The sequence below is a fragment of the Carcharhinus amblyrhynchos genome, chromosome 3, assembly GCF_965287045.1.
Source record: "Carcharhinus amblyrhynchos chromosome 3, sCarAmb.v2.hapA, whole genome shotgun sequence".
Classification (NCBI taxonomy): domain Eukaryota; kingdom Metazoa; phylum Chordata; class Chondrichthyes; order Carcharhiniformes; family Carcharhinidae; genus Carcharhinus; species Carcharhinus amblyrhynchos.
The window spans coordinates 5632852-5645960 of record NC_137326.1 but is presented as its reverse complement, the minus strand read 5'-3'; the positions used below and the strand labels follow the sequence as shown (position 1 = coordinate 5645960).

Here is a 13109-nt window from a genome sequence, read left to right as displayed (position 1 = left end):
GTACTATCAACATTTGTTGTCTATCCCTGTTGGCCATTCAGAAGATGGTGATGGTGATCCACCTTCCTGAACTGTCAGTGGCACAGTGGTATTGTCGCTAGACTAGTAATCCAGAGACCCAGCATCAGTGGACCCGGGTTCGAATCCCACCACAGACGGTCATGAAATTGGAATTCAACGAAAATCTGAAATGAAACATCTACAGATGGCCATGAAACCATTGCTGATTGTCAGGAAAACTCATCTGGTCCATTAATGTCCTTCAGGGAAGGAAATCTGCTGTCCTTACCCCCGGTCTGGCCTACATCTGACTCCAGAGTGGTTGACTCTCAACTGCCCTCAGGGATCAGCAATGAATGTTGGCCCAGCCAGCAACACCCACATCCCATGGACAAATAGAAGTGTCCATCTGGTCTGGGTACACCCAAAGTGATGGCAAGGGAGGGAGTTCCAGGGTTTTGACACAGCAACAGGGAAGGAACAGCGACATTATTTCCAAATCGGGATGGTGCGTGCTTGGCAGGAGGACTTGCAGGTAGTGGTGCTCCCTCATCTCTCGATATAGCAGAGGTCAAGGATTTGCAAGGTCCTTTTCGAGGAACCCGAGTGAGTTGCTGCAGTGTTACGGACACACTGCCGTCCCTGTGCGTCGGTGGCAGAGGGAGTGAATGTTTATGATGGTTGTTTGGTGCCAATCAAGCGGGGCCGCTCTGCCCTGGATGGTGTCCAGCTTCTCGAGTGTTGTTCTTGGATGGAATGCTGCCACTTGATCCATCTGCCTGCCCTCTTCCCCATACACAAGCTGCCGGGTTCAGTGGGCATCACCATTCCAGACTGAGGGAGGCTGCTGACATCCCTGAGTTTAGTTGTTGGCATTTCCCATTGCTGGTTAATCACAGGGAACATCCCTAAACAGTCAAGTGTTATAACTCAGGATCCAACACCACACCCCCTCCAGCCTGTGCTCTTATTTGTATAGTTCTGCCGACCTGTCTCAACTTGTTTTGTGTTCACATATTTTCGGAGGACGTAGGGTTATTTAATCACAGAATCCTACAGTGCAAGAGAAGGCCATTCGGTCCATCGAGTCTGCACCGACCACAATCCCACCCAGGCCTTATCTGGTATCATGAGCTTTTGGAGCACTGTTCCTTCATTAGTTGAGTGTGGAGGAAGCTGGGGCACCCAGAGGAAACCCACACAGACACGGGGAGAATGCGCAAACTCCACAAAGACAGTGACCCAAGCTGGGAATCGAACCTGGGTCCCTGATGCTGTGAGGCAGCCATGCTAACCACTGTGCCACCATGCCAGCCACATTCTTGTAACATCGACAGTGCAATGGCCAGTCTGTGCACAGCAAGGTCCCATATGCAGGCGATATGACAATGTGACTCGGAGCTGTTAGATGTAAAGGTAAATGCACTGGCACAGGGAGAAGTACAGTAAGAAGTCTCACAACACTCCACGCAGACAGTGACCCAAGCAGGAAATCAAACCTGGGTCCCTGGCGCTGTGAGGCAGCAGTGCTATCTGCTAACTCCCAACCCAAGTCAGGAATTGAACCTAGTGTTGTGAGAATTCTTACTGTGCTCACCAGTCCAACATCTCCATACCATGACCATCAGACTTTTGAATGGACTTACCTTGCATTATATTGATCTTTCTCTACACCCTAGCTATGACTATAACACTACATTCTGCAGTCTCTCCTTTCCTTCTTTATGAACGGTATGCTTTGTCTGTACAGCGCACGAGAAATAATACTTTTCACTGTATGTTAATACATGTGACAATAATAAATCAAAATCAAATTCCTCTGCCTCCTTCAGCAATCCTTTACATCCCTCTCTCCCTCATGTGTTTATTCAACTTCTCCTTAACCGGAGCTATTGACTGTTCACCTTAACTCTCCCCTGTGGGAGCGAGTTCCACATCCTCACCACACTTTGGCTGAAGATGTATTTGTGTTTCATAGACTCATAGAATCCCTATTGTGCAGAAGGAGGCCATTCAGCCCATCGAGTCTGCACTGACCACATCCCATCCAGGCCCTATCACTAGAACTCAAAACATTTACCCTGCTAATCCCCCTGACACAAAGAGGAAATTTAACATGGCCAGTGCACCTGACCAGCGCGTCTCTCGGAATATGGGAGGAAACCGGAGCACCCAGTGGAAACCCACAGAGACACAGGGGCAACGCGCATACCCCACACAGTCAGGGACCCAAGCCGGGAATTAAACCCGGATTCCTGGCGCTATGAGACCACAATACTAACCACTGTGCCACCCACATTCTTGTAACGTAGACAGTGCAATGGCTAGTTTGTGCACAGCAAGATCCCATATGCAGGTAATATGAGGATGTGTTTCAGTGCTGTTGGATATAAAGGTAAATGCGCTGGCACAGGGAGAAGTACAGTAAGAAGTCTCACAACACCAGGTTAAAGTCCAACAGGTTTATCGGGTACCACGAGCTTGCAGAGCGCTCCTCCTTCATCAGGTGAGTGTGGGAGGAAACTGGAGCACCTGGAGGAAACCCACGCAGGCACGGGGAGAACGTGTAAACTCCGCACAGACAGTGACCAAAGCCGGGAATCGCATGCGGGTCCCTGGCGCTGTGAGGCAGCAGTGCTAACTGCTAACTCCCGACCCAGGTTGGGAATTGAACCTAATATTGTGAGACTGTGTCCATTCCAGTCCAACGCCGGCATCTCCTCCTCACAGAGAGAAGTGCCGTGTTCTTGTTCGGAATAGTCAGCGTGCAGTTTTTAATATCCACCTGGGAGCACAGTGGGGCCCGTGGTTAAACATCTCATTCAATCAGCTCAGTGCGAGACGCTGCGGTTCAGAGACACATTTAAAGCCACACATCTTGGAGCCATGTGAGTTAAACCAGCCCTTTTAAGGTAATTGGTTTCCAAAGCGATATCAACTATCCAGTGAGCCAGCAGTTTTACAACAGACTTGAATGCATTCCAAGAGGATCAGAAACCCCTAGCAGATTGGTCACATCACTCCTTGGATTAAAAGCATCAATACATACCCAGAGGACAGAGGGGGCAACAGTGATACTCAAGGTTAAAGCGGCCTCATCGGATGTGGGCATATAATAAATGTAATGAAATCTGATTTGTACACACAGCACACAGTCCCAAGAGCTTCCCATCATAACACAGAAGACAATGTGCTCAGAGCGCGATCCACAGGAATAATTGAAGACTTTCAACTGCCTGGAAGCTCACATCAATCGCAGCGTCAAACGCAAAACCTTCCACAAAGGACTTGAAAACGCACCGATTCCGCCTCCCCTCTCCCACAACCCCTGCCCCAGCCCCCCCCATCATTCCCCCCACCCACTCAACCTGCGACCCCTGCCCCAGCTCCCCCTCCCCCCCCAACTCAATCTGTGACCCCTGCCCCAGCTCCCCTATCCCCCCACTCAACCTGCGACCCCTGCCCCAGCTCCCCCTCCCCCCCACTCAACCTGCGACCCCTGCCCCAGCTCCCCCTACCCCCCCCAACTCAACCTGTGACCCCTGCCCCAGCTCCCCCTACCCCCCCAACTCAATCTGTGACCTCTGCCCCAGCTCTCCCTACCCCCCCCCTCAACCTGCGACCTCTGCCCCAGCTCCCCCTACCCCCCCCCAACCTGTGACCCCTGCCCCAGCTCCCCCTACCCCCCCACCTCAATCTGTGACCTCTGCCCCAGCTCCCCCTACCCCCCCCAACTCAACCTGTGACCCCTGCCCCAGCTCCCCCTCCCCCCCGACTCAACCTGTGACCCCTGCCCCAGCTCCAGCTCCGTCTACTCTCCCACTCAACCTGCGACCCCTGCCCCAGCTCCCCCATCCCCCCCGACTCAACCTGCGACCCCTGCCCCAGCTCCCCTTACCCCCCCACTCAATCTGTAACCCCTGCCCCAGCTCCCCCCAACTCCCCCACTCAACTAGCGACCCTTGCCCCAATGCAGCCCGCATGCCTTGACAAGTCCAAACAGCTTAGGAGGTGTCATGGGGACCCGAGTGACATTTCTTAGAACATAAGAAATAGGAGCAGGAGGAGGCCATCTAGCCCCTCGAGCCTGCCCCGCCATTCAATAAGATCATGGCTGATCTGAAGTGGATCAGTTCCACTTTCCCGCTTTCTCCCCATAACCCTTAATCCCCCTGTCTGTCAAAAACTAGCCCAGAATGAGGCCTGTAGTTTTGCCCCCACCCCTCACCTCCCCCCACCCCCCCTCCACCCAAAAAGGACAATTTGTTGAGTCTTCCCAACAATCCAAAATGATGCCCTGGCCATTTTTACTCAGGCCAGCTTCACATTTCCAGAGTCTCAAACTGTCCTGGGCTTTTTTTTAAATTCATTCCTGGGTCATGGGCATCGCTGGCTGGGCCAGCATTTATTGCCCATCCCTAGATGCCCTTGGAAGGCAGTTGAGAATCGACCACATGGCTGTGGCTCTGGAGTCACATGTAGGCCAGAACGGGTAAGGACGGCAGATTTCCTTCCCTAAAAGGCAGACGGGTTTCTCCGACAATCGAGAACGGTTTCATGATCAACTAGAACCAGGGGTCACAACCTCAGGCTGAAGGGACGATCCTTTAAAACAGAGATGAGGAGGAATTTCTTCAGCCGGAGAATCTGTGGAACTCTTGGCCGCAGAAGGCTGTGGAGGCCGGGTCATTGAGTGTCTTTAAGACAGAGATAGATAGGTTCTTGATTGATAAGGGGATCAGGGGTTATGGGGAAAAGGCAGGAGAATGGGGATGAGAAAAATATCAGCCATGATTGAATGGCAGAGCAGACTCGATGGGCCGAGTGGCCTAATTCTGCTCCTAGGTCCTATGATTTTGTAGTTCATCAGTAGATACTTAATGGCAGATTTATTTTATTGAATTCAAATTCCACCATCTGCCGTGATGGGATTTGAACCCGGGTCGCCAGAACATTAGCTGAGTTTCTGGATTAAAAGTCTCACGATAATACCACTCGGCTGAAATTCTCTCAGCTGCTAGTCCAATAACACACGATCGACTCTGTCCCCAGATCCGTCCTGGCATTGGTAAACACCTGAGTTCAACAACAGGGTTATCAAGCGCAACTCGGGATGACCGTTCAGAAGCGTAGCCCGCGGCAACGGAGGTCGGCTGCTCAGAAACAAAGGTCTCACTGAGTGCGCGCAAGGACTGCGACGTATCATTGTACAAGATGCGCAATTATGATACAGGGATGTAACTTGTGTGGAATGCACAAAAACATCTGTTTTTGCTCAGGAAGATAACCATTTTCCATCAAACCCGACTAGGTCTGCAAAAGGCAAACAGGCTGTAATTACCTCCGTCATTTTGTAAGAAGGGTTTAGCTGAAGCAAGCCACAGTGTCAAACCTTGAAATAGGCTCAGCGAGTCAAACCCTGTCCGTCATCAATCCGGACAAGCTGACCATTCGCGAAAACACAGCCTCAGCGCGAATGGTCAGCGAGCACCTCAAAGCCTCAAATCTGCACCCTCCCCCTCACTCTGGAAAAAGGACCAGGGCCATCAGTCGAGGACTCCACACAGGCCTGGGACAGGCAACCCAACACCATCTCACACAGGCCTGGGACAGGCAACCCAACACCATCTCACACAGGCCTGGGACGGGCAACCCAACACCATCTCACACAGGCCTGGGACAGGCAACCCAACACCATCTCACACAGGCCTGGGACGGGCAACCCAACACCATCTCACACAGGCCTGGGACAGGCAACCCAACACCACCTCACACAGGCCTGGGACAGGCAACCCAACATCACCTCACACAGGCCTGGGACAAACAACCCAACACCACCTCACACAGGCCTGGGACAGGCAACCCAACACCACCTCACACAGGCCTGGGACAGACAACCCAACACCATCTCACACAGGCCTGGGACAGACAACCCAACACCATCTCACACAGGCCTGGGACAGACAACCCAACACCATCTCACACAGACCTGGGACAGACAACCCAACACCATCTCACACAGGCCTGGGACAGACAACCCAACACCATCTCACACAGGCCTGGGACAGACAACCCAACACCATCTCACACAGGCCTGGGACAGGCAACCCAACATCACCTCACACAGGCCTGGGACAAACAACCCAACACCACCTCACACAGGCCTGGGACAGACAACCCAACACCACCTCACACAGGCCTGGACAGACAACCCAACACCACCTCACACAGGCCTGGGACAGACAACCCAACACCATCTCACACAGGCCTGGGACAGACAACCCAACACCATCTCACACAGACCTGGGACAGACAACCCAACACCATCTCACACAGGCCTGGGACAGACAACCCAACACCACCTCACACAGGCCTGGACAGACAACCCAACACCATCTCACACAGGCCTGGGACAGACAACCCAACACCATCTCACACAGGCCTGGGACAGACAACCCAACACCATCTCACACAGGCCTGGGACAGACAACCCAACACCATCTCACACAGGCCTGGGACAGACAATCCAACACCACCTCACACAGGCCTGGGACAACCAACCCAACACCACCTCACACAGGCCTGGGACAGACAACCCAACATCACCTCACACAGGCCTGGGACAGACAACCCAACACCATCTCACACAGGCCTGGGACAGACAACCCAACATCACCTCACACAGGCCTGGGACAGACAACCCAACACCATCTCACACAGGCCTGGGACAGACAACCCAACACCATCTCACACAGGCCTGGGACAGACAACCCAACATCACCTCACACAGGCCTGGGACAGACAACCCAACACCACCTCACACAGGCCTGGGACAGACAACCCAACATCACCTCACACAGGCCTGGGACAGACAACCCAACATCACCTCACACAGGCCTGGGACAGACAACCCAACACCATCTCACACAGGCCTGGGACAGACAACCCAACACCATCTCACACAGGCCTGGGACAGACAACCCAACATCACCTCACACAGGCCTGGGACAGACAACCCAACACCATCTCACACAGGCCTGGGACAGACAATCCAACACCACCTCACACAGGCCTGGGACAACCAACCCAACACCACCTCACACAGGCCTGGGACAGACAACCCAACATCACCTCACACAGGCCTGGGACAGACAACCCAACACCATCTCACACAGGCCTGGGACAGACAACCCAACATCACCTCACACAGGCCTGGGACAGGCAACCCAACACCATCTCACACAGGCCTGGGACAGACAACCCAACATCACCTCACACAGGCCTGGGACAGACAACCCAACACCACCTCACACAGGCCTGGGACAGACAACCCAACACCATCTCACACAGGCCTGGGACAGACAATCCAACACCACCTCACACAGGCCTGGGACAGACAACCCAACACCGCCTCACACAGGCCTGGGACAGACAACCCAACACCATCTCACACAGGCCTGGGACAGACAATCCAACACCACCTCACACAGGCCTGGGACAAACAACCCAACACCACCTCACACAAGCCTGGGGGAAATTGGCATGTCAGCTATGACTCTCACCAACTTCTATAGCTGCACCATGGAAAGCATTCTTTCTGGTTGTACCACAGCTGGGTGTGGGCTCCTGCTCTGCCCAAGACCGCAAGAAACTACAAAGGGTCATGAATGAAGCCAAGTCCATCACTCAAACCAGCCTCCCATCCATTGATTCTGCCTACGCTTCTCGCTGCCTCGGAAAAGCAGCCGGCATAATCAAAGACACACCCGGACATTCTCTTTTCCACCTTCTTCCATCAGGAAAAAGATGCAAAAGTCTGTACCAACTGGTTCAAGAACATAAGAACATAAGAAATAGGAGCAGGAGTAGGCCATCTAGCCCTTCGAGCCTGCCCCGCCATTCAATAAGATCATGGCTGATCTGTCGTGGCTCAGTTCCACCTTCCCGCCCTCTCCCCATAACCCTTAATCCCCTCGCTTATCAAAAACCCATCAACCCGCGTCTTAAAAATATTTAGCGAGGCAGCCTCCACCACTTCAACGGGCAGAGAATTCCAGAGATTCACCACCCTTTGAGTGAAGAAGTTCCAGCTTCTTCCCTGCTGCCGTCAGACTTTTGAATGGAGCTACCTTGCATTAAGTTGGTCTTTCTCTACATCCTAGAAATGACTACATTCTGCACTCTCTCCTTTCCTTCTCTATGAATGGTATGCTTTGTCTGTACAGCGTGCAAGAAACAATACTTTTCATTGCGTGTTAATACATGTGACAATAATAAATCAAATCAAAATCATCAGTCAAGAACCCCACCTCACACAGGCCTGGGGGCCTGAAAGCCAGCTACCATCCCCCCCCCCCCCCCCCCACCACACTCCTCCCTCCCCCCACAGCTCTTTTGCCCCTCGTGCAGCCTCGGGGTCTGCAAACTGATTCCCCTGCACAGGCCGGGGACCTGTCAGTCTGCCAGCTGGAGGCCCGATATCCAATCACTCGGCCTCTCAATTAACTCAGTTCGATCGCTTCCCCAATCTCTTCCCTTTCTGATCTCCAGAAGGAAGGCAGGCCCCCAGTCACGACCGGCAGATTGATCAGAGTACCAGGTTCTGCGGGTGACGCGGGGAGCAGAGTGCGTTTGTGTGAAATGAGGCAAATTACACCACAGGGGCCAACTCAAAATAATCTTCCCATCTGCACCTCCCGGCTGAGAGTATAAATGTATCATCAGCAACTGGAGACCATTGTAGCAAGCAAGGCATGACCCACCAGCCTTTGCAAACTCTCTGAAAGCTAAGCGTTTCGTCCTGTCCGTCTACATGTTCTAACCCTTTCAAATTCTTCAAATATTTATCCACTTCCCATTGAAAAGCTGTCTCTGGCAGGGCGCGCTACATTCTAGCGCTGTTATTTCAGCTGTAATAGGATAGATGCTCAACTCCATCCAGGACAAAGCGATTCCCTTGAACCTTACCTCAACAACCAGCTTAAGAAACATTCACTCCTTCTACCACCGACGCACAGCGGCCACCATGTGCTACAAGACGCATCGCAGCGACTCACCAAAGCTCCTTCGACAGCACCTTCCAAACCCTCTACCATGGGCGTCACGGTGGCACAGTGGGTTAGCACTGCTGCTTCACAGCTCCAGGGTCCTGGGTTCGATTCCCGGCTCGGGTCACTGTCTGTGTGGAGCTTGCACATTCTCCTCGTGTCTGCGTGGGTTTCCTCCGGGTACTCCGGTTTCCTCCCACAGTCCAAAGATGCGCGGGTTAGGTTGATTGGAGATGCTAAGAAATTGCCCCTTAGTGTCCAGGGATGCATAGGTTAGAGAGATTAGTGAGTATGGGATATGGGGGTAGGGCCTGGGTGGGATTGTGTCCAGTGCAGACTCAATGGGCCGAAGGGCCTCTTTCTGCACTGTAGGATTCTATGATCTCCAAGGACAAGGGCAGCCTGGGAACACCACCACCTGCAAACTCCCCTCCAACTCATTCACTATCCTGGCTTGGAAATATATCTTTTGTTTTTTCACCATCGCTGGGTCAAAGTCCTGGAACTCCCTCCATAACATCAGTGTAGGTGTACCGACACCACATGGACTGCAGCAGCCCATGAAGGTAGCTCACCACCACCTTTGAGGGCAATTAGGTATGGGCAATAAATGCTGGCCCAGCCAGTGATGCCCAAGTTCCAAAAGAAAAAATTCCTAATCCTCCCCCACCCCCCAGCACTCCTTCCTATTTGTCCTCACTTGATACAACTGGAAGAAATAGTTTTCCTCTATTTATTCTTTTATCAGATGTCCTCAGGTGCCTCTGGCCTGGTACCCGTAACCTCTGCTCACCTGAGGGAGTCCCTACTCTACCTGCTCCATGGCTTTGGCATTCTCAGAGTAGAGTTGGCACACTGGTTAGCATTGCTGCCTCACAGTGCCAGGAGGGCTACGGGAATAGGGCCTGGGTAGGATTGTTTTATGTGCAGGTTTGATGGGCTGAATGGCCTCTTTCTGCACTGTCGGGACTCTACGATTCTAGAGGTCATCCCAGAAACATTGAGAGTTCTCCACTTTTGAGAATGAACCACCGGGGTGAAACCACAGTTCATACTGGGGATAGATTCGCCCAGAGGCCAATTCTCACCTTGACCCTCCAGTGAACCCAAGATTTCAGACAGTTTTCAGGTGACAACAACATGGGGCTAAAGATCTCACAAACAAAGATGGCATACTTCCCAATCCAGCGCCAACTCCCAACATTCTCTCTGCCCTCAGCCTTCAGTGAACCAGATGGGGGTCTTTGTGATAATTGATGGTTACTGACGCCAGCTTTAAATGACAGATTTGACACTCAGAATTTAAATTCCACCAGCTGTAAGTGGCCATTCTCCAGGCCAATCTCTTACTTGCCGAGGCAATGGGAAGTGTAGACAGAGTCAATGGATGGGAGGCTGGTTTGCGCGATGGATTGGGCTACATTCACCACCCTTTTGTAGTTCCTTGCGGTCTTGGGCAGAGCAGGAGCCCATACCAAGCTGTGATACAACCAGAAAGAATGCTTTCTATGGGGCATCTGTAAAAGTTGGTGAGAGTCGGAGCGGACATGGCAAATTTCCTTTGTCTTCTGAGAAAGCAGAGGCGTTGGTGGGCTTACTGCTAATTGCGAGCAATTCCGTGACAGAAATCAGAAATGATATATCACAGGCGCACTTTTCCATGCACAAAATGTCTTGCTGGGCACTTTAAGTACATGACTATCCATTGATTATAGGACTGAGAGTGTGGCTGAGGCCCAAAAGGGAAGGTCCCTCACAACCTCGCTGCGGGAATGGTTCTTTCCAAGGTTGTTCTTGGGTCAGTTAATCCCATGTCCCTGCATCCTCCACTGGGACACAAACAAATGCAACTGGGAGCCACTTCCAAAACCTCTTCAGGTCAGGGAAAACCCAATCAGCTTTTGCCTCGCGATAAAGAGGGTGGCCACTGAGGGCATCTTGAGAAATAGGATGGGAATAGAGGAATGTGGTCCCCAGAAGGATGGGGAGTTTTAGTTCAGACAGGCAGCATGGTCGGCCATTGAGGGCTGAGATGAGGGGAAATGTCCTCGCTCACACAGTAGTGGGTCTTTGCTATTCCTTGCCCCAGAGGGTGACGGGTGCTCAAATACTGAGTGTATTCAGGACTGAGATCAAAGATTTCGGGAATTATGGGGTTGGCACAGGGTGGCAGAGTGAGGGAGAAGATTGGCCATCTTATTGAGTGATGGAGCAGGATTGAGGGGCTGAATAGAACAAAGAAACTTACAGCACAGGAACAGGCCCTTTGGCCCTCCAAGCCTGCACCGACCGCGCTGCCTGACTGAACTAAAACCCCCTACCCTTCCGGGGACCATATCCCTCTATTCCCATCCTATTCATGGATTTGTCCAGATGCCCCTTAAATGTCACTATTGTATCTGCCTCCACTACTTCCCCCGGCAGCGAGTTCCAGACACCCACCACACCCCGTGTAAAAAATTTGCCTCGTACATCTCCCGTAAACCTTGCCCCTCGCATCTTAAGCCCGTGCGCACCGGGAATGGTCCAGCCTCACGATTATTTTAAATGTCAAGTCACCTCCATAATGGTTTTTTGTGCAAGATGCATCAGTTGAGTAATTACATAAGGAGTGGAGTCTGTCCGAGCAGTGTCACCCCAACCAACACTCAAACCAAACTCCTCTAGACTCTCGCCAACCAGCAACAACACATCGTGTGACCTGAGACACACTGTCTGACAGCCCCCGCTCCTCGCTGAACGTTCAAAACACACACTCCAATATTGGCTAAGAGCTGAGCCACCTTCCAACCGGAACTTCCGAACAAATCAGGGGTCATTTTCACGTCAACAATACGAACATGTCCAGATTATCAACAGCGTTCGGCACTCTGCACAGTTTGGGTTACCAACATTCCAGGATTGTCCTGGAGCATCCCGGAATTATAGATTCAAATTCAGGTTTCTGCCGGGAATAAAAATCTGGCAGGAATATCATTGGGGGGAGCGGTAAATTGTCTGATCTTTATTCATCGCGAGTATTGTTGAGAAAAGAGATGTGCTGTCAAAGTTTTTAGTCTCGCACTCATCAGGAAAGGTGCAAGAATTCCAAATTTCAAAATGAGTAACAGTTTAAGAAGAGGATGTTGATCGGTTGAGACATGTCTCTTTCTTCAGCAATATTCAAATTCTGATTTTTCAACTTTTTTGAACATTAGTTACCAGGATATTAACAAACGAGATAAAATGGCTGTTTGACAAACTGTTAAATATCATCCATGAGACTGGCTGCTTTCCAATTGGCTGGGGGATGGCAGGACACCTTGAAGATGGACATGTTGGGTGACCAATGGCAGAAGTGTTAGGGCGGGGCTTGGATTATGGGATGAGACCTCCAGGAATACATCCAACCCGAGTTGGCAACCCAACTGCACATTCAGAGGGAACTCGACAACTGCTCAAAACGTCACCCACGTGCACTTGACGAGTTCCTCCACCGACGGCAAGTTTTCTCGTGGCCACCACGCTAGCTTCCAATTAGAAACACAATCCCTGTCTCACAACCTCCATCGGGAAAAAGAGAGGTCTTACCTTCTTCATCTTCCCACTTCTGGTCCCAAAAAAGGCGACAGAGTGTCCTCGGTAGTCATAGGCAGCAATGGAGGTCATGCCGTCTTCCTTGTCAATAAACAGGGGGATGCCCTCCACCAGGGTCGTCCCGCCCAGCGGCTGGTTAAAGTCTTGTCCACAGAAATTGTCATCAATCTGCAAAGGCTGCAATCAATACAAAAAATAATTGGTATAATCATCCCACAAAGTCTACTGATGTATCCCCCTCCTCCCCAAGACAGGCTCAACTCCCAATCCCTCCCCATCACTGGGGGTAGGGAGTGGTGAGATCACACCTGGATTATTGTGTGCAGTTTTGGTGTCCTTATCTGGGGAAGGATGTCCTTGCTATAGAGGGAGAACAGCGAGGGTTTACCAGGCTGATTCCTGGGATGGCAGGTCTGTCATATGCAGAGAGACTAAGTTGGTTAGGCTTCTATTTACTGGAGTTTAGAAGAGTGAGAGGGGATGTCA

At 51.7% G+C, this 13109-nt stretch overlaps 1 protein-coding gene across 2 annotated transcripts in view; it reads right to left on the bottom strand.

Moving 5' to 3' along the window:
• Window positions 1-13109, bottom strand: part of LOC145363348 (plexin-A1-like) — a 506974-nt gene that overhangs the window by 393040 nt on the left and 100825 nt on the right. For both annotated transcript variants that reach the window (XM_080218652.1, XM_080218653.1), the window contains exon 3: window positions 12618-12800. In XM_080218652.1, coding sequence (XP_080074778.1) covers window positions 12618-12800 — 183 coding nt within the window. The remainder of the gene's footprint in view (window positions 1-12617; window positions 12801-13109) is intronic.